The 20632-nt window shown below is 43.8% G+C and overlaps 1 protein-coding gene across 1 annotated transcript in view; it reads right to left on the bottom strand.

The window, feature by feature from the left end:
* NFATC2 (nuclear factor of activated T-cells, cytoplasmic, calcineurin-dependent 2) overlaps positions 1-20632 on the bottom strand; it is a gene marked incomplete at both ends in the record, with an annotated part of 50351 nt that overhangs the window by 19965 nt on the left and 9754 nt on the right. The window contains 2 exons of the mRNA XM_009864651.1: positions 6592-6764; positions 9028-9230. Of these exons, the coding sequence (XP_009862953.1) occupies positions 6592-6764; positions 9028-9230 (376 nt within the window). The remainder of the gene's footprint in view (positions 1-6591; positions 6765-9027; positions 9231-20632) is intronic.

Here is a 20632-nt window from a genome sequence, read left to right as displayed (position 1 = left end):
ATGAGCAGTTCTAGCCGTGCCTGAGCATAGTGCTTCCTTCCACCGGCTTGGAGGGCTTCCAAGAACTGCCTTGTCTTGCCCGAAAGCTCACTTGTTTTATGAGGAGTCTTAACTGAAACTAAATGTCTCTTAACAGCCTCTGGAGAGGAACAGTCTCAGCAAACTCTATCCCTGCATGTGCAATAAGAACAAGAGTTGGATCGGGTACTGTAGGCAAAGCAAAAACACTAATGAGATCTGCCTCTCCAGAGGAACAGGCTTGTGAGCTCTGCACAGAGCAGTGTAGGTCTGACTGACACATCCAGAGCAGCGATATTCTACAGCCTCCATGTCTCACTGCCTTCTTGTGCAGAGTGGCTGGAGCCTCCACACAAACCTCTGTGTAAACAGAGGCCAAAGATTAGCTGCTAGAGTGAAATCTGCTCCGCAACACCTTTCTGACACCTGCAACATTGAATCCAGAGCTACAATTTACCTGTTGTCCCTAGAGCCGACCAGGGTTCAGGAGAGATCTTATCCCAGGCAATCACTAGAAGCGGGACTGCGGCTCACCTGCAGCTCAGTGAGGACAAAGCCACCTCTAGCTGCCATCACAAGCCAATTAAACCAAAAAGTGTGGCTACTTGAAAGAGGTGGGGCCACAACTTGCACCCCCAGTGCAGCAGCCTTCCCAGGCTAAATGTCCAGGTACCTCTTTGGACACATCCCTGTCCTTACCTTGCCCAGGGCAGTCCCAGCTCACACTAGCTTGCTGAAAGCTTTCAAGCTGTGACTCACCAACACTCTCGGCATGTCTTTCCAAACCCCCCAAAGGCTTTTGGCTCCAACCACTGATTTCTGTCAGATTTCAGAAGAGCAGATAGAGATGGGTGTCTGGTGCTAAAAAAAATCCCAAACCCTAGAAGCAATAACAGAGGTGTAATTTGTTGTGGGATTAATTCTTCCACCTCACTGCAAAACTTAATGAGCCAAAGTAAATATTTCATTCCTCCTGTCACACTGTGTTTATTTACCATGAGCTGCCTGCCTGAGATAGGATTGATAGATACAGAGCTCCTGTGCCCAGAGCTTATCCAATACGTTAATGTCCCGAAAGACTTTGATCCCATCCATCACATCCCAAAGCACTGTGAGCTCTCTGGTGGGAGGAGAGGCAAAATCCAGGAAGCTGCAGCATGTGAGCCAGGGGAGGACCAAGGGCAGGAGACATCTCTGTCAGGCAGGTGGACATCAGTAAGGTATCCTAGAGAGCAGCGATCTCCTAATTGAAGAAATGAGATTAATTGTCTCCTGGTAGGCATACGGGTCAGTGGAAGGCTTAAGTAAGCATCAAGTAAATAAAGCGAATTTCCAGCCCTCGTGATTAGATGTGAAACTGTAAAAATGTGATCTAAATGCTATGAAAAGAAGAACCCAGTATGAATGACTACAATTTCCAATTTGTTGCCAGTAAGACTTAAATCAGCAGTTTGTGCAGAGCCATCAAAGTAAAAGGCACCAGAAAAAAAGGGCTTTTCTCCACCTCCTTCTCTGCACAGAATTTATTTTATGATGTCCTTGCAAAGGAGGAGTGACAAGCACTGATGGCAGCAGTGTCAGATAAGTATGATACTTTCTATGAACTGCAGGCAGCTCACAAACCAGCGTGTGATTAATGACAGGAAAACCATGGCCTCGGTTCACTTGTCTGTCGATCATCTCTGCAGGTATGCACAGCATTTCCCTTTAATCCCTTGTGGAGGAGATCTGCCGAGTTTAAATTATGCTCAGAAATCCATGCTCTGTGTAATATGCTGGGGCACTTGGTTTTACCAACAACAGTATTGCAAAAAATAAACAGAAGTTTATCCTCATAGCAAGGCTTGCAGCCTGCAAAAAGGGCAGGCATTTTCCTTCTGTCTGACTCAGACTTTCCAGACTGAAATATTTTGGTTGCACATTAAAAGTGGCAAATGTCAGAATTAGCCTTTAAATTCTGTACTTTAAGAGAGAGAAAAATTTCACTTTAGAAAAAGCATAAGTTTCTGTGTCAGCTGTATTTACAGCAAACTGCATGACTGTTTTGGAGATGAAATAAAAGAGGCAAAAAAAAAATCCTTTAATTCAACTGAAAACCATGCTGCTCTTATAATAATCATAGTTATAGTTAAATTTGCAAGTACAAAGAGACCATTTGTTTTTCCTTTTTTATCTAAGTAAACTAGAGCTTCTTCTTGCTTGCCATTGTATTCCAACCAGCACAACTCCCAGCTGAGGAAAAGCACTCTCTGGTTTGCCAAGACAACATTCTTTTACATGACTAGCTCTTTCCTCTGTAGTTATTAATGTGTCACATAGCACAGGCTCAGATTGTCTAATATTATGGGAAAACCTACTAGAAGGAGAGAAAAATAAAGGAAACTTCCAGGGAAATTGATTAAAGGGAAATAAGATACTTGACTCAATTTAGTGGAACAAAATATGGTCAATAATAGAAACTATTTAAATTCCTCAGATGACCATGCAGTTCTTCAGCAATAAGTTTTGTTTGGTTTGGTTTTTTTTACCACCTCGGAATATCTATTATAAGAACAAGATTTTAGACTCCTTGTCTCATGCCAAGTGCAATCTTTTGCATTTTAAGGGATTCCATGAGCACAGCTTAGTATCAGTGGACATGGATTATACAAAAAAAAAGAATTGTGCAACACTTTGGGAAAGTTTAACGAGGATCCATTAGAATAAAATCTGTGACACAGGGTAGATGATACTGCTAAGCCTCGCACTCCTGTCTCACAGACACTTGCATAAAGCAGGGTTTGGTTGCGGACAATGTAGAGTAAAACAAGCTGCATTACAGGTGCTTATGTGGCTACTCTGAACTCCTTTCAGTACTGCTCCTTCTCTGGTCCATGGATGCTTCAGCCAAGGAATTGAAATGCAGCTCCAGAGATCAATCCCTCTTCAAGAAATGAGTTTCAGCTCATAGTGAAAGACCAATCAAACAACTAGAACTAATGTCACAGAAATTGTCTTAACAGTTTGAAAACAAGTAATAGACCTGCAAATAGCAAACCCCTTCATGGGCAATTTGCCAAGTGGCTTGCTATTAGGACTGTACCTGCAGGGACAAGTTAACTCAGTAACCCTCCACACCTGTGATTTCACCACCTTCTGTGACAGTAGCTCTGTAATAGCCCTGCCCGGCCCAGCAAGAGCTGAGCTACATGAGCTGGCTTATGCCTGTGCCTTAAGCACAGATGTGCACAAGCAGGGATGGACATTTGGGCATGCACAGCTGTGGTACGACTCACAGCACCGGGGTGTGCAGGCAGGGAGCAGCGCGCTGCTGCGCAGACCTGTCATTTCAGGGCCTCACCGTGGAACAACACACCTGAGGGGGGTTTTTCTCACCTTTCCAGCACCACGCCTACAAGACACTGGCTTTTTACCCCTAAATAAGTGATGGCCTGTTGCTACAATTACCAGAGGGCTTTCAAATACCTTTGCCTCCTCAGTGGTTTCAGAACTTCAGAACAGGCAACAAGACAAAAAAAGCTGCAAGCTGCTGAATGTGTAAGCTTGTCTGGATACAAGGTCCATTTTGAGGCATAACTGATCATTTAACAACCTATCACCTCCTTGGTCCTCCCACACAGTTGCCTGGAGAGGAACTTGCTCCGGATGATGCTTTGAACTTGTGAAATCCCCTCCTAAAACCTGTCAAGTGCTGAACGTGACATAGATGAGGTGGAACCAAATCGCCCTGTGAAAAGCAGATACTTCACAGTTCTTGCTTCATTGCAGCTAATGATCTGCTGACACTAGTGGGAGTTTTTAGCTGGGATCGGCTTCTGCTGAGGAGAGCACTCAGATATTCTGTTGGTAGCAACAGTGCTCTCGGGGGAACCCCACTGGTAGGGAAATGGCCAGTTATCTTAAAGCTGCTACTTAGCAAGGCTTTCCCAGCGGGATATTATTAACAGCTACCAGACGGGAGAGATCTTACAGGAGAGGCCCTGAGAGTAAGGGTTCCTATGAGGCCATGTCAAAGAGAAATGAAAAGCAAACAAAGGAAAAAAACAGAGAATCCCAGGTGCACACAATGGTGGGAGGTGGGACGCAAGGAGAAAACCTCAGGCAGCCGCAGCGCGCCCCTTCTCGGCAGGGCACCTGCGCTTACTCGAGGCTGTGAGCTCTGCAACACGTGCAGATTGTCTGGAAGAGACTGAGATTATCATCTCTAGTGCAATTTAGCCTGCATTACTAATGCTGTCTGAACCAACTAATGTTTTTAACCATCTTCCCAGAACTGGGCTGAGATCAGGAAGTGCTGCTGAAATGCAAAAACGTCGCTAAATATGCAACATACATTCTAAATAGAAGAGGCTTATTACTCCAAATCACTTTATACTCTATTTTCATGAGTTCAGAAAAGCACAGTCCTTAACATATCTCTCCAAACTGCCAACATATCCAGCATTCAAAAACTATTTTCTTGTGTAGGACCTTAGCTGTCTGCTATGCAGCCAACATTTTCATAATTTAATTATATAAAACATAAATATAAGCCACTTACACTGGTATCTCTAGTCGTGGCTTTTTTTATGCCCCTAAGCCTCATCAAAACAAAAACATCTCAGAATAAATGTCTAGATATCTTGAGCAAACCATTGAAAATAGCAGTCAGTGCACAGGAAAATCAGATGTGCGCATACAATTCAGAAAAACATAATGTCATTTGGTAAACCGTGACCAGATTTCTGCTTGAATACTCTTTGGTGATGGGCACAAATACCGTGTGCAACTGTGGAAGGGTCTTAGAAATGCCTGGCTAACTCGTATTTGCTTTTCCTGTAGGAGAATTTGAATAAGTAGAGTGTGATCAGTGGGGCTGCCAGCATGACCAGCTGACTATCCACCCTGTGCTCTGGGGTCATGCTGTTTTTCTCTACAGTGGACGTAGGAGTTACACCTGGAGCATCTCCACCCAAGTAGCTCCCCATTGCAGCCAGGAATGGGCTGTTTCCACTTGGAAAAGAAATTGAGGGAGAAGCCAGGTGATCCTTTGCCACAATTCCTTTCCTATCCATAGGAGCTGTAGTTTGCTGAATGCTTCCTTTAGCAAATGGGCCTTTGTTTCAGCAGGGACATGTTTGGGGTGGAGGCCACTATTGTTTCAGCCATCTGGTCCTACAAAGGATTGTAACAGTTTCCTATGGAGAAAGGTGGTGGCTACTCCCACTACTCTCCTTCCCCATCACGGTGCAGTGTTACCCATGTTGACAGCGGGTGAGACTTCGCTCAGCTGCTAAAATGCTCTGATAGTTGGTATTTTCTCATAAACATTGCCAAGAGATCATATATACCCATAATCCTCTCCTTAGCCTGGCCTTGTTTATTCTTTTATACTCTTCTTTAAAAAGCTGCCATCAGCAATTCACTAGTCACAATTTCTCTTGATTTCCCGCCCAGAATTGGCTTCTCTCTTATTCATAGCAGTTGTTATTTAAGTAAAGCCTGCATCTCACACATGAGAAAATCTTCAATTACTTTCTTCACATGACTTATGGCAAGATAGGTTCTGCTAAAGGGGTGAGTCATTCAGCAAAGGGAGAGGAAAACTGTTCATTATGCATTTGTGAAATCCCCAAACCACTGAAAAGGCACCATTTACCAACAAAAAGCATCACAGGATGCACACAAACCAGCAAAGTGGGTGGAGCCCTTCCAGAAATGACTGCGACACAGGGGGCACCTCATCAGAGGCCTCTCTCAGGATCTAGTACGTTAAAGTGAGTGGGAGGTGCAGGTTTCTCAGCTTACATGCTTATAGGATTTACCCCTCAGAATTAAAACTGCAAGTTTTTCTCTGTCCCTCAGGGGAATACCAGATCAACCTGGGCTTTCCCTGCTTCAGCTGCAGCCTCCTGAGCTGCACAGCTTTTAGCACTGACATCTAGAAAAAACAACAACCAGGATGCTTCCAAGCCTCAAAATCAAACCTATTTCTTCATTTCAGTTGTGTTCCTGCCACAGCTCAGATCAGAGCACTGCAGTCACTCCTGGGACTGGCAGGACTGTCCACAGTGCTAGAATCCAGCCCAGGTTTGAATACAAACCTCCCACCACCCGACAGCTTGTGCATAACATGTTCTCATGCCTCCACTCAAAATAAAACCACTCCCAGGAAGGCAGGAAGCTTGCACACTCATGCACAAACAGGGAGAATGTATATACAGCCCTGTTTGCACATCCACACGGGCTCCTTGCTCCCAGAGAAGACATGCTAGTCAGAAGGATCCAGCAGCAACACACTAATAAATAAACTTTGCAAAACCCCGAAGTCCCTCACTGTTCTCGCAAGCTCTAAGTACTGTGAAGAGCCACCTGCCACCAAAGCTTATTTCAGGAAGGGAGTGCATATAGGTAAGAGCCTCAGGTCATTCAAATCGTGACACAGACCCAAACAGTGCAGGAAGAGCAGAGCATCTTGCATTTGCCTGTCTGACCCCACTGGGTTGCTTCCCCTCAGTGCTAGCTTGGAGCACAAAGACACGGTGATCACTGTTGCAGGAGACAGAGAAAGAGCAAATCTGAGGAGATACTCACAGCATTCGATGGGGTTTGATGCTGCCTGCAGAGAAATGATCCTGCCATTGGACTCAGGGATGTGGACGCGGAAGACGAGCCGGACACGGGTGTTCTCCCTGCCGATGTCTGTCTCTCCCTTGCGCAGCTCGATGTCCGCGTTCCTCAGCTTCAAAATCCCTGCGCAGTCAATGCTGCCAAACACACACACCATTTAGCTTAACATTTCTCCTCTCAAACAGTTTGGAAATAGGTGACAGTCAAAAGGATCAAGCCAGTTTACTTTAGTTTCTATGTTAAAAGCAGCTCCAATTATTTATTCTGTTTACGATATAAGTTAAGAGGCGTCTCTGCCCATGACAGGGAGGTTGGATTAAATGATCTCTAAGGTCCCTTCCAGCCTAGGCCATTCTACAATTCTATGATTCTATGATTGCCATGTCTGCAGTTACAGGGGAAGAAATCCCAGACACACAGTGAGCGAGGGATGCTGCTAGACCCCTGCCCAACGAGTCTGAGTCCAGCAGCTCAGCACGTACTGGGCATGTCCCAGCTGAGGGCTAGAGGTGGCCTTTACTCTGGTGACAGCAGAAGCCGCTCTCCAATTATAACCTTATGTCTATTTTCTCTCCTGTGCTAAGCACAAGAGCTCACGTGGTTGAAGCCCCCGCCCCGGCACACCAGGGCAGGGACGGTGAACCAGAACAAGAAGTGCACACTGGGGCAGGCAATAAGCTGAGCCTGTGCTGCAGCCCTCCACAAGCTCCAGAGCATTAAATCCTCCACCTCCAGCTCTCCCAACAGCTCGGTGTCCAGAGACTGCACAGCAGCTATTGCCTGCACATGGGCAAATTAGTTCGGCTCCACAGGGAGTCAGGTCAGTTGAACCAGCTAATTGCATGCACCATCCAGGCATGTTCTTCCCACAGTCTGTAATGAAAGCACTGAATTTAACTCCAAAGCAGGAACTTCTCTCCTCCTTTCAGACAAGGTATGCGTTGCTGCTAGAACTGGGCTCTCCTGCCCTGGACCAGGACACCACATCATCCTCCAAAGCCCTGGGATGTTCCCAGTCAAGGCAGTAAACCAGCAGAGCAGAAAACGGTTCCCTGCTCTCCTTCACTGTGTCCCTGCACAAAGGGAGGGTGTACGGAGCACGATGGAGCTGAGCAGCAATGAAAGGATCAGGATTACTTAAGTACTTAAAATGTACTTAAGTTATGTTGCAACTTAATGTTGGTGTAAGTGCAGGTTAACTTCTTAAGTGTCCAGGGTAACCTAGCAAACACACCTGCCTATATTAAGAGCATGTGTCGATTAATATTTACAGAATCTGGGACCTTCAGCTCAGCAATAGCCCTCAGAGGTGAGCACTGTTATTAAATAGGCACTGCCAACTCATTTTTATATCAGTTTTAAAGACACACCACTTTTCTTCTTTTTATATGAATTAAAATCACATTTTGGGAGGCATAAACCTCAAGCTGTTTCCTACACCCACACTGTTCCCTGCTGTTGCATGTGTACAGGGGTTTATTACTCCAGGGTTACTTGTTAGGAACAGACAATCATATTCCATTCGGCACTTGGCTGCTAAAGTTTGAGATGTGGACTTTTATTTATTTCCTTGGGTGCAGAGGGAAGGACAAGCTTGAAGGAAAGGGAGGAATGAGGTATATTTTCTAAAAAAAAAAAAAAAAAAGATATATAAAGAAAGAATGTGGATTTTGCAGTGAAGTAGAGGGGCTTATAAACATAGCTGCTCTGCCAATTTTGTCAGTATCCTCTGAAGGATGGAGATACAGCTCTTCCCTCTGCAGAGCAATCACTCTCATGCTGCCTGGCACACATTCAAGCCTGAAGTTTCAGACTGGTGCCCCCACTTCATTTCTCTGCCTTCATAAAACTGGAAGGAGTAATACAGAAAAGATGTGCCTGTACTTGTGTCTATGTTAACCTGTTACAAGAAGAGAGTGTGATTTCACGGCCAAAGACTTGGCTGAGTTCAGAAGACGTGTCTTCTATTCCATTAAATGTTGTAAAATGAACTGTACACTTTTTCTCCACTGGCTACTTCTCCTTGCTTCTCACTGCATCCTTGCAGGATAAGGACGTAAGATTCGAGTCTTGTTTTTCCTTAGTGCCCTGCAAAGACTCTGAAGATGACAGATGATTACAATACAGTCACCACAGCAAATAGGGTAAAAAAAAAAAACATGTCTGCATGGTGAGCTGATGAATGGTAACACTTTAAGCAGCTTTAACCTAGTGCTTGTAACTGCTGCTCATGCTCTTATAAAAAGGGGCTTACACTCATATCATCCTGATGCTTTAGTAAGAGCTGTTCTTCCAGAGCCGGCATCATTATTCATTTAAGTGACTCCTTTCCAAAGAGAAGGAACTTCACACGCCAATTTAATCCTCCTCAATTTTGCGAATAAAAATAAATATGCTTACGTTGCTTTCATGTTGTTTTTGGGTTCCAATGGGATCTCTAAAACTTTGGTGTTGCCAATGATTTTTTCATAGCTGGTGGTTGTGACAGTTTTTCCTGTAATGCGGTGGACTTGATAGAAAGCGTGAGGTTTAAGTATCCGTTCATCTGCCGTCCCAATGAAGATCTGAAGACCCAAGGGTTTGTTCTCCATGTAACCGTGAAGCTGGCAAGACATTAAAAATCTATTATCACACACAGGGCTTGCAATGCCTTCATGTCAGGAAACCAAATAGATCTACAGACACATATACCGATACAGAGGCATAGAGACATAAATATATGTGTAGTACAGACTCTTTCCTACTTTCAGAGACAGACATCCTCTTAAGAGTATTTGCTGGAGTCCATGATACAAAGAGAAGCGAAATAATGGAAAACATGTAATTAACGGTTATAATACTGAATATATCAAGAAGAAAAAAAGAATATATCAGAAAGAAAAATTCCAGACAACCTCTCCACTACCAGAAATTTGTTTGTTGTCTTCAAAACAAATTGAGAAATCCCCTCAAAAGACACATTTTTGAGTACATTTTTATAACTTGCAGTAAATGATTCACAAATAAGGTTTGAAGGATGTTTCTCTGTGGGGTGGGTAAAGCTGCAGAGCTGTGTTAACTCGCCACACCTGCAGCCTTGGGCAGTGATTCTTGCTTCCCATTAGCAGGAAAACAACTCAAGGACAAAAGAAAGTCTCCCAGTTGTGTTCCTGCAGATACACCTTCTGCAGACCTTACCAAGACTACTGAAAAATGCCCATTGACATAGGGGGTTTTGAAATGGGCCCTATGTGGTGTCCAGTTTGCACACACTACTTTCTGTCCAGCCTCACATTCAGTAAAATGACTTTCCCTCAGCTCAGCTTGTGATTCCTACTTCAACTGCAGTTAAAAAATAGGTTTTTTCCCCCTAAACAGGAAGTATCTAGTGAACGTGTCTGCAATTTTGAGAACTGAAATGTTAAACTATGTATAAACATGGTAAAAATTTATGATCCCACATGCCTTTCTCTAACTTTGGCATATGCAGTCTTGCCCAGCTCGCATCCATTTCAAATTCAGCTGCAAGGATTGTCCTTCCAATCCCTCACTTTGCTCAAGTCACCCTAAGTTTCCCATCTCTCCAGCTTCCCCTTTGTCCCTCACACCAGATAAGAGCTGCCTGCCTTCAAACAGCTTCAAAGCTCTCCTCTTTGCCCTCTCACCTCTTGTTTTCTACCCAGTTAACACCTATTCCCAGACTTCCCAAAGCCAGCCCCAAACATCAGCATCAATTCTTGAACACTCAACAGCATTGCATTTTCTGCCTATCAGCCTCTTCTGACAGTGAAGATGTTCCCATCTGATACCTACATCTTCACCCTACAAATATCCCTGCCTGCAGAATTCTTGAATAGTCTTGAAAAGGTAATATGCTCTTGTTCTCCTGAAATCACTTATGTGGTCTGGCACTGATTCACTGCTTCTTGAAACTCATCCTTCCCCCAGTTGTTGGTTTGCCTTCAGCAATTCCTCTTGCATTGCATTAAAATACTATCTGTAGAAATGGCATTTTTGGTTGGTGACTGTACAGTACCTGGCAGAAGGAGGTCTTAGTTGGTCTTAAAGGCCTCAGGGGCCTCTAGGGTTGAACAACATAAACAGACTCTTCTGTACTAAGTAATTTTTTTATAAACACCATTTACTGCAAGAGAAGCAAGAAAGCCAGAATGCCTCCATAGGGCAGGAGACAAGGAAATTTCTCCTTCTTTATTCACATCCAAAATTATGAATCAAATCACTCTAAATTTCTCACAAAACCAAAAATGAAAACCAGACATTTATCTACTGCATAGCCAGTGTTGCAGCTGAAAGGGAACTCTATGGTCTGAGACATGCCAAATTTGTTTTCAATTATTTAGTCCACATACAAAACCTTGATGAAGCCATACAAAGCAAATAGTACTGGAAGATCAGAGAAAAGCAAGATTAAGCTAATGGTATTCATGGCCAAAACTTTTTTTTTCCTTTTTTCTTTTTCACCAGTCAGCAGGAGGTATCTTTGCATAGAAGGATTAATTCCCCCCTGGAAGGGGACCGCATGCAGCATCAATGCAATGCTGGCAACCTTCCTTCAGTATGGCAAATGTAAAGCGACACTCACTCTTCTGAGCTATCATTACTCATCTAGCACATATTTGCAAGGCATACAAAGACAAGGTCTATGCCCCAGAGACCTTACAACCCAAGGGCCCAAATTCGCAGCCTCCACTTACATGAATAGCTCCATTGAAGTCAACAGGCCTTAAGCAGGCTTTGTGTAAGAAAGAATTACAGAACCCAGCCCAGCCGCAGCTCAGACACCTACAACAGCTCACTCGCACAAGCGCTTCAGGAGATTGTGAGGAGGGAAAATAGGGTACAAGGCTTTGTGCAAACATGCCAGCTGGCTCTGGGAGTGAGGTGGAGGAGGAGTGGAGCTGGACTCCAAGCACAAGGGCTGGTACCGGAGAAGCAGCATTGCCAAGAACGTGATAAATACAATGGCAGCCATGGGGAGACTTAGAAATGTATAGAGTGTATAGAAGATTAAAGGCAACAGAGGTTGAAATGATAGATCTATTGAGAACAGGCATGAATGCAGGAATCAGCCCCTTTCTTATCTACAGAGGCCCATTAAGACCAAGTCTTCGGGGAGCCATCCTGAAACTCATCCTAAGCATGGTACTTTAGAATCCAAGATTTCCTGGCTTTCAGTGAAAAGCCATTGTATGACCAAAAGCCGTCTTGTCTTTACAAGGGGAGAGGGAGAAGAGATGAGTAGTTTTTAAGTACTGAGCATGTTTATTGTTATCCCTGACAGAGTAATTCTTCGTGGATCCACCTAAGATGACAGGAGGGTCTTTTGGACTGGAACAGTTATTACAGTGACAGCAAAACAGCTTTCACTCTGTCCTCTGCCAGGCAGAATAAAATCCCAGAGTTATAGGTGGGAGACTGGAACAAAGGAAAACGGATAATAAATCATGAAAGATAATTTGACCCCAGTGACCAGAGTCAGTAGCAGATGTAACAGAACTGGCTACGTACACAGTTTTTAATACTGGCCACCTTTAAAAGTAATTTTAAGTCATGTTTTTGCACATGTATAGAATGAGCTCCCACGGTAAAACTATTCATACTCTTCTTATAATATATATGTCTATGGGTGTGTATCTGTATAGTTCGATGCATACTTAGAGAAGAAGGGAATTGATTGCCTGTTCATATGGCAATGTTTGTATCATCTGCTGGACAAGGGGATAAAAAACACATAGGAAAAGGCCTTCTGGTCCTCCATAGGGCAGGAATTTAAATGAATTGTTTGATCACTGGGAGAAAATAACATATTTATTTGGTAATTTATGGCATTGTGGCAACAATTTTGGATGACATCACCATAAAATCAAAACAGCATTATACAATGCAAATACAAGGAGAAAAATATATGCAAATAAATCAAGTATCCCCATTTAAAAGGGTGTGTCCTTGAGTTAATTGATTACTTTTAAAGGATAATATAGCTGATCATCTACCATAAGCACTTCCACCTACTTTTCACTTGCTAAGAACACATTAAGACGACTTAGGAAAAAAAAATGAAGATGGCCAGCCCACAGAAACGCTCTATGAACCTTAAAAACAGAGTTTCACACCCAACTCTGCCACCAGTTTACTCCATAGCCTTAGTCATGTCATATAACCTAGCTGTTTACCTGCAGCACGGGAACAGTGATGCTAGCCCTACTTTGCAAGAACAGCAATGAGTTAATGTTTGGTGCTGCATTTTTATAGAGAAAAATTCAGGGTGAGCTAGAATGTAAGAACACATTAAAGCTATGTTTCACATACACGTCCCTCCTCAGAATTGAACTATGAGAGACTGTCGCTCTCAATAAACACTCACCTCCTCTATTCTAGGCAGCTGCTTTAGTATTTTACCATAACACTGATCTTTTCTTTGGCAGAACAAAGAAGAAGAAAAAGTGACCCTTAAAGAACCCTACAGAGAAGTGAAGACTTAAAGCATTTTTTTAAAATAATAGCTTTGAAATTAATTTTCTCCTCCCTCAGCAACAACTAAGCTGCTAGAAAGTCTCAGTTTTTCAGTTCTACTCTTCTGCTCATCTCACAGTACAGGAGACAAGAGCTTGCCCTGCAGTGGGAGTTTTAGCAAAGACAAGAACAGAGGACCAGCTCTGTGCTAAGGTATTCCTTCATTTTTTTCACTCTTCTTTCCACGAAGAAAAAATCATCTGGATTTCACTTTCAAGAAAATGAGAACTGAGAAAGATTTATGAATACAGAACTCTGGGAGGAAATATTTTTGTGTATTATAAGGTGACCTATTCACAATAAAACTCCCCCAAACTGTATACAGATCGAGCTGGAACAAAACCAACTCCTTTGAGTCACATTTGCCACAAGGGGAAAGAGAAGCCAGACATGATGTGTACCTTTCCATGCTCTATTTTGGGATTTTAAGATCCTATTTCTTTCAGTTGAATGATTTTTCTTAAACCTTGCTTTTGCATAACTCTTAGAATATTAACATAGCCAGACATGGGCTGGTCTGTGACCTAAGGAAATGCAAAGCACTTTGGCAGATAAATAAATAACATCATTCAGAAAAAAGGGAGACTTTTCTTGTTTGGTTTCCTGCTACGATTGGGTTTCTAAATAAAATGGAAATGTGTGGCATGATTAAAATTATCGGCTCACCTCTGCATAAATAAAATTCATTCATCCTGCACTCCATCCATGGATCAATACCAGTCAGATTTGGGAGAAGCGGATATTTAAGTGCCATTTTCAGGAAAGCACGTGTAATCCTCCATGCAAAACATTAGCAGATGAGACTTTAGCTCCTGTGTATCAGCAGCCCAGTTACCCACCTGACCACAACTCCTGTGATGGTACTGGTGACTGCAGTCATCAAGACCACACATCAGGCATACGAAACACTACTTCTAAACTCAGCTTTTCTAACAAACTGAGACCCCAGCTCCACATACACAAGCAGTTAAAGCCAGAGTTTAAAATTCACGTCTAAATTAGTCCTCAGTGTTCGCATGAGCCAAATCTTGCATCCGTACAGCTGGCATTGCCTCTGGCTGTGGTGATTTAAAAACACAGGTTCACCTTTGCTGTCCTGCATGAATAGTGAATCTCTTTGCACAAATGACACCTGCGACACTGCTTAGTTATGCTGTCTGGTAACCAAGTGAAAAACTGATAGAAGAGTCAGAAAGAAAGGTAGATTCTTTAAAGATTCTGTAGGTGGTCACCTATAGATACAATATATGCATATACAAGTGGAATTTAGTGAAACCCGTGGAATTCAGAACTTTAAATCTTGGACACATTTACTTGATTTTACGTATTATTACATTTTATATATAATTACATTATTAGCAAGAGGAAGGATAGGAGACAAATTTTTTATTCTTAATTGGGGAAGCCAGGGCAGAGAGGTGCAGTGATTTGACGCATCCTGCAGGTGATGAGCCACCAAAGCACAGTGAGAAACCCGAAGTCCCCATCCCCCTGCACTCAGCCTTGCTGCAGAGGTTGCCAGCCTCGTTCTGCAAATGGCACAAACATTCGGCAACACCACTCACCAGCTGCAGCACCTCAGTTTCCACTACTGTTGCGAGCTTCTGCCTTTGCCTTTTAACTGACGGGGTTCAGAGCCAAATTTTCTTGGGTGTTTCTATCTGAAAGTCTGCATACAAACAGTGGTGGGCTTTGCAACACAGAAGCAGAAGCATCTGCAGATCTTGGAGGCACCTTTCAAGAGCCCCAGCAAGAACCTGTGCGATATAGACACCGATTGCCCTAGAGAGTAGAAGGGAGTAATTTGTTCCCCATTCATCCCAACAGAGCTTTGCTTGTCAGGAGTTTAGTCTTTCTCCCCTGGGAAGTATAAAGCTGCATCTTTAAAGCTGATTGCACACATCTTCCTGTCTAGACAACGCACGCTACTGCCAGAAGGAAAGTATAAAATTGGGGAATGAATTCACTAGTCTTGGTGATTTTATTTGCTTGAAAGTAATTAGCCCTCTTGCTTGCTTCAGCTCACTGTAACATGAGGCTTAGTCCATTAACTGCTGCATGTGACTCGCTATCTCCCCGTGGAAGTCACTCCGGCTTCCCCACTAACAGGGTGTGCATGTGTGTGGTCAGCTTTGAGAGCAGCGCCGGGGTGATTCAGACAGACCATCTCTGGCTGGTAGTGAAAAGTGGGTAAACAGAGCTCGACTAGCTACATTTAATTAGAAGCAAATACAAAGCCGCGTGAGAAATCGCTTCCTCCTACTGCTTCCCTTTTCCTGCTGTACATAAGAAGATAAGAAAGCACCGAAAGGCTCGCCAGGAGCGGCACGAGCTGCCCTAGGAAGGAGCCCCAGCTCGCCCAACGCCCACTTTCCTCTAGAAACAGCGAAAGGCTGCAGAGTTAAATTCATCTCTCAAAGCTTTTGACACCACAGACTATTCCCATGGTCAGATTCTTCATGAGCCCTGAGGCTGTTTTCCATGCCAGTAAGCATTTTCAGACACTCCACAGCAAACAAGAGGAAGATGCGCTGGTCAGAATAGCCCCGGCTTGGAAAAGCATTCCTGTTGCACCTGTTTGGCTCCCATCCTGGTGGAAGCAACTTTGCATCTTGGATTTGATCTTTAATTCTCATCATTAATACCCTTTGACTGCAAAAATATGAAGGATTTCACTGGTGGGGTCTTTACAGCACTCCTACCAAGATGGAAAATTTCACTGAATTGTCTCAGGGAGAGTGGCATATCAATAGCTGTCAGTAATTAAGACAAAGACCTCATCCAGACACCGTATCATGTAGCAGCTTGCCTGCCTGCTTCAGTTACAGCTGACATTGAGCAATAAAGTTGAATCTTGTCACATGTTTTTGTTCAATATAATGTACTTGGGACACAGCAAAAGAACGCAAACCAGAAGGAAATCTCTGCTTCACTTCTTTTAGCTCCTTACTGAGTTATCTGAAAAGGCCTCCAAAGATAATCCCTTGAACATCTGATTCTGCTAAATAATGAGTTTTTGTTATACTCAGTTTTAAGTGTTTCTTATTTTGGTGACAACTTTGTCAAAATTCCAAGGGCTGAATCTCATTTGCTTTGCTGCTCCTTACAGTAAATGACAAACAGACTCCCAGTGTGCAACTGGGATTTCTGTTTCCAGAGGAGTTAGAATACAGGTCTGGGACAGAGACAGTGGCTCTCAGGAGAAAGCAGTTAAGTTTGGGTTTTTTCTAACTGTCCGTCCTGATACTGACCTTACACTGCAATGTATCCAAGTTGTTTCATCTCTGTGCCTCGGTTTCCCTGCTCCTAAGAAGAGCTGATCCTCTTTTCAAGATGTTTTACTATCTTGACTGAAACCTTGCAGTTTCTCCTGCCACAGCCAGTTCATCCTTCCTGGCAGACCAGCGAGACAGCAATGCTCCATGCGCAGCCCCCGGAGCATCACATTGTGCAACCAAAATGTGGCACAAAGCTTGAGAGCAACCATGCTGATAAGGGGAAGATGGGACAGTAGTAGCAGCAAGAGCATGTTGGAGATACTCGATTCAGCCGAAGATGATTGATTTGACTGCATTTAACCAAATCCCTAGAGCTGAGCCCTCTGCCAGGGTTTAGTGATGGGCCTCCTGTGAAGTGGGTTTGGGGTCCAGGAACCATACCATGGCCTTTACCCAGGCACTGGCTATTTGACTTCCTGACAGCCAGTTTTTAAAAACGATCTTGGCCAAAGAGCATTTCTGGGTAAGAAAAAAAAAAAAAAGAGAAGGAAGAAAAGCAAGCCCCAGGAGCCTCTCTCTCCTCCCCAGTTTCTTTCTCATGCTGAAAGCCACAACACGAGGTATCTTGAGAGAGAGAATAACTCAGGTCTGCTGGAAGCACCAGTGGTGCAACAGTTTTTTCAGAATGAAATAGAAACCCTAGAAAATTTTCACTGAGCAGCAGCAGGCAGGAGTTCAGCCCCTTTCCCCCAAACAGCTATTAGCCCAGCAAGTGTGATGCTCCCCCTGGATGCAAGAGACCCAGGTGCAAGTCCTCACTTGGATTGAGGCTCTTCCAATTCAATAGACATTGGTCTTGAGAGAGGAAGAGAGGAACTGGAGGCTTAGCTGGACAGTGGAGCCCATGAACAGAGAGCTCAGATGTGAATTTACAGGACACTGTCTACCCTGTATGAACTTCTCCTGCGGATACTTGAGCACACCCTGAACAGGATGAGTTATGTCGGCATTACTGCTGTGCTGGAAGTGTCCACATTCATGGCAAAGAGCCACCAATTCCAACTTTGTTTTACTGCACACTGCCTCCCCCATGTACAGTCCTGCAGTGAGAGCATACGTGAAAGAGCAGCCTAAATAATGCATCTGCCTAATCCAAGCATATTTCTAAACCAGTGAATAACCCAAGCTTTCTGCATAGCATAGGCATCACCCTCAAAGCAGCTGGCAGACTCTCCTTCCCCACAGCTCTGACAAAATTATTTTCCATCAAAAGTAAGGTATTCTGAATTGGGCTCAAAATTTTCAGTTAGAGTTCTGACTCAAAGCAGGTTGGCACACAGGAAAATCCCACTGACCCCTTAAGGTTTGTCGTTCACTGATCATCTGCCCTGCACCTCTGAGCCCCGACTGTACCACAAAGCCATCACACCTGTCCTGCACTTGCTCAGCCATGACACCTGTGTGAGAGCGTCTCTTTCCCACAGGGAGTGTAAACCCAGTTTGAAGACTTTAAGCAACAGAAGATGCAACTTATCTGTGGTTAAACTCTCCTAGTAGCTAATCATCCTCACTCTTATCCAGCAGTTCTCTTCTTGCATTAGTTAGAGAAAGCATACAGGTCAGCTCTTCCTCTTCTCTTGGTTTATTAGATACCATATTTGACATTCCCTGCTTTTCAGTGCAGTCTTGCATCTAAACAAAAGCCAATTTCAAGCTCGTCTGTATTTTCCTACGCTACTTTTCATTTACCTAGCAATTTCATTTCCTTAGTGGCTTCACTGAGCTTTCAGACAGATAGATCCCAAGGTACGGGCATGCCAAAGGAAGGCCCCAGAACTCAGCAGCAGCTGAGGCAGGGCCGCAGGGTTCTTGCCTTCCTCTCTGCGAGGGGACACGGCTCTGGCTGGGGCAGAGAAAGCCTGGGGAGCCCCGTGCTGAGCCCTGCTGGTGAGGCAGGCCCCAACTGCGGGCCCCCATTTCCTGGGGAAGCACCCAAACCACTAAGATGTTGCCTAAGGGTGGGAGGCTGCAACCCCAGGAGCCACCGAGGCCTGCTCTTGGCAAGGGTCCCCACAACACTCACCCCAGACACAGGCTCGGCCCGCCCGGGGTCGGCATCTGAAAGCTCCGGCTCCAGGAAGGTGCAAACTTTCCGACTGAAGAGTGAGGTTTTCCCCACCTCGAGTCAGAGTGTGCTCTGGGCAAGGTGCTGCCTTGGGAAACCAGGGCCCGAGTGACCAAGGCTGCTGCCGACAGCCGCAACCTGGGGTTGCACTGAACAGACTCGATTATTTGACACACACGGAGGAAAAAAGTAGATTTGTTGTTGAAGAACCAAGTTAATAATGTGGTGGGAGTGAGAAAAAGCGAGAGGTGCAAAGGAGTTACTGGTTACTTATGAGCTGGTTTTCATTCAGAGGTATTTGAGCCTTTTGTAGAGATAAGTTAGAGAAGCAATACATCAGGGGAAGGATTTGCTAAAATGGCAATAAAAATGAAAGAGAGTTGAGCATACTCCTTTGAGAACATCACTACAAATTACTGTGCTGAAGAGCTAGGTAAAACATCAGTTTCCTCAAGGACTGTTTAAAACAAGGCAAGTTCAAAACACACAAGTTCTTGGGGGAAAAATCAGAAATAGTGAGAAAAACAAAAAGAACTATTTACTCTTTTACCCCAAACTTAGCTGAGTTCTCATAAACAGATTTTTAACATAGTACAGCTCAGCCTCTCTACAGTTCATGTAGATGCACATCCAGAATCAATGTCCTCTGCCACCATTTTTAATTATATGAGGTGAATGCAGCGGCAAATCACACATTTATCTGACACTGGTCATCTCCAAGGACCCCACAGGACTTCAGAATGTAGGAAGATTATGATGCAAAATGAGTTTTGCTCATTTATACACATAGGTTGCAACACATGTAAAGGTAACCACTTCTAGTGAAACAAGTACAGGTCAGCTACCCAGAGTACAGTTGGATAATTATTTGCATAGATCAACAGCTCATCTTCCCTAAAAGCTTTTCCTTTCTCTTCCTTTTCCCGTGAAGGAAGGACAAGAGTTCTGCTTAGAACTCCCTGAAACACTAAACAATCATGCAAAATATCATTTTGATCTTCAAAAAAACATCTGGCTTCATACGAATCAGAAAGAAAAAAAAAACAGAACAATTAAGTTTAATTAATATTTTCAAAATAATATTTTTAGGGCTTTTAAGGAGCCATAAACTCTGCTTGACCATGGAGTGAAGATCATCCAGACCCAACCTTTGCTACTGATAAGGTTTTCTTTCTCAGCACTGCCTTAAACAATTCAAAGGAAAGAGAACCTCTGCTTAAGAACTGAAAATCTGTCTCTGTCTGAAGCACAGAAGTACTTATTATCCCATTTTCCTGTGGGCAGCAGGTGAAAGATCCCTATTCCAGCATCCAGGTTTATTCAAGTGCTACCACATGCCTGTTTTCCCCTGGACAACAGGATAATGAGCAATACCAACCATGCAAAAATTTTACTTTCCTTTAAGAGGCAAGAGCTCCTAGAAGGATTATTGAAAATAATGCTGGGAGAGATCTCAAAGAATCATCTAGTTCATCTCTCCTGTCCCGAGCAGAATTCAAATATATCCACATGCTTCCTAGCAGATGTTTGCCTAAAAACATGCAAAGATGGAGATTTTTACTCCTTTGGACAGGACATGCTGCCATGGGGTGAACTCGGACAGAGCTACGTTTGTGTTTGGATTGCCACCTCTATCTCAATCACATCCATGAGCTCTTTACACAGGAGCAATCACTGCCTCTCCTAATGGACAATCTCTTCCAAAGCCTTGACTGGAGCAGGTAGGTACAAATAAGCACCTGTCCCTCAACTTTGGTGGAAAAGAGTTGGAGATCAATTATGTCTACCCCTCTCATGCAGTTTCAGTGACTAGGTGGACCTGCAAGATGGTAAGTGCATGCAAACTGCAGCTTTGTCCTTGCTATGCAGGATTTCCTTGCTGTTCTCAGTGACTTGACATCTAGAAGATACTCACAGTCACACTCAATTTATATCCCTAAAATAGAAGCCTGAGTTTCTCTATAGTTAACAGCAAGCTGTAGTCTCCTCCCAAGAATGACTCAGAACACATAAACTGGGAGCCTACACTTCTCCATGTGACATTAGATGGTCTCTGAAGTTGGATGGTGTGAACATTACATGGCATGTGTGGCTTATCTCTTCCTCCCCCAGGCAAACAAAGTAGATGCCCTCTTCCTTGGGGCCCATC

This window comes from Apaloderma vittatum, unplaced genomic scaffold, assembly GCF_000703405.1.
Source record: "Apaloderma vittatum isolate BGI_N311 unplaced genomic scaffold, ASM70340v1 scaffold14472, whole genome shotgun sequence".
Classification (NCBI taxonomy): Eukaryota; Metazoa; Chordata; class Aves; order Trogoniformes; family Trogonidae; genus Apaloderma; species Apaloderma vittatum.
Note: the sequence above shows the minus strand (reverse complement) of the source record. Positions and strands in the feature narration are given on the sequence as shown.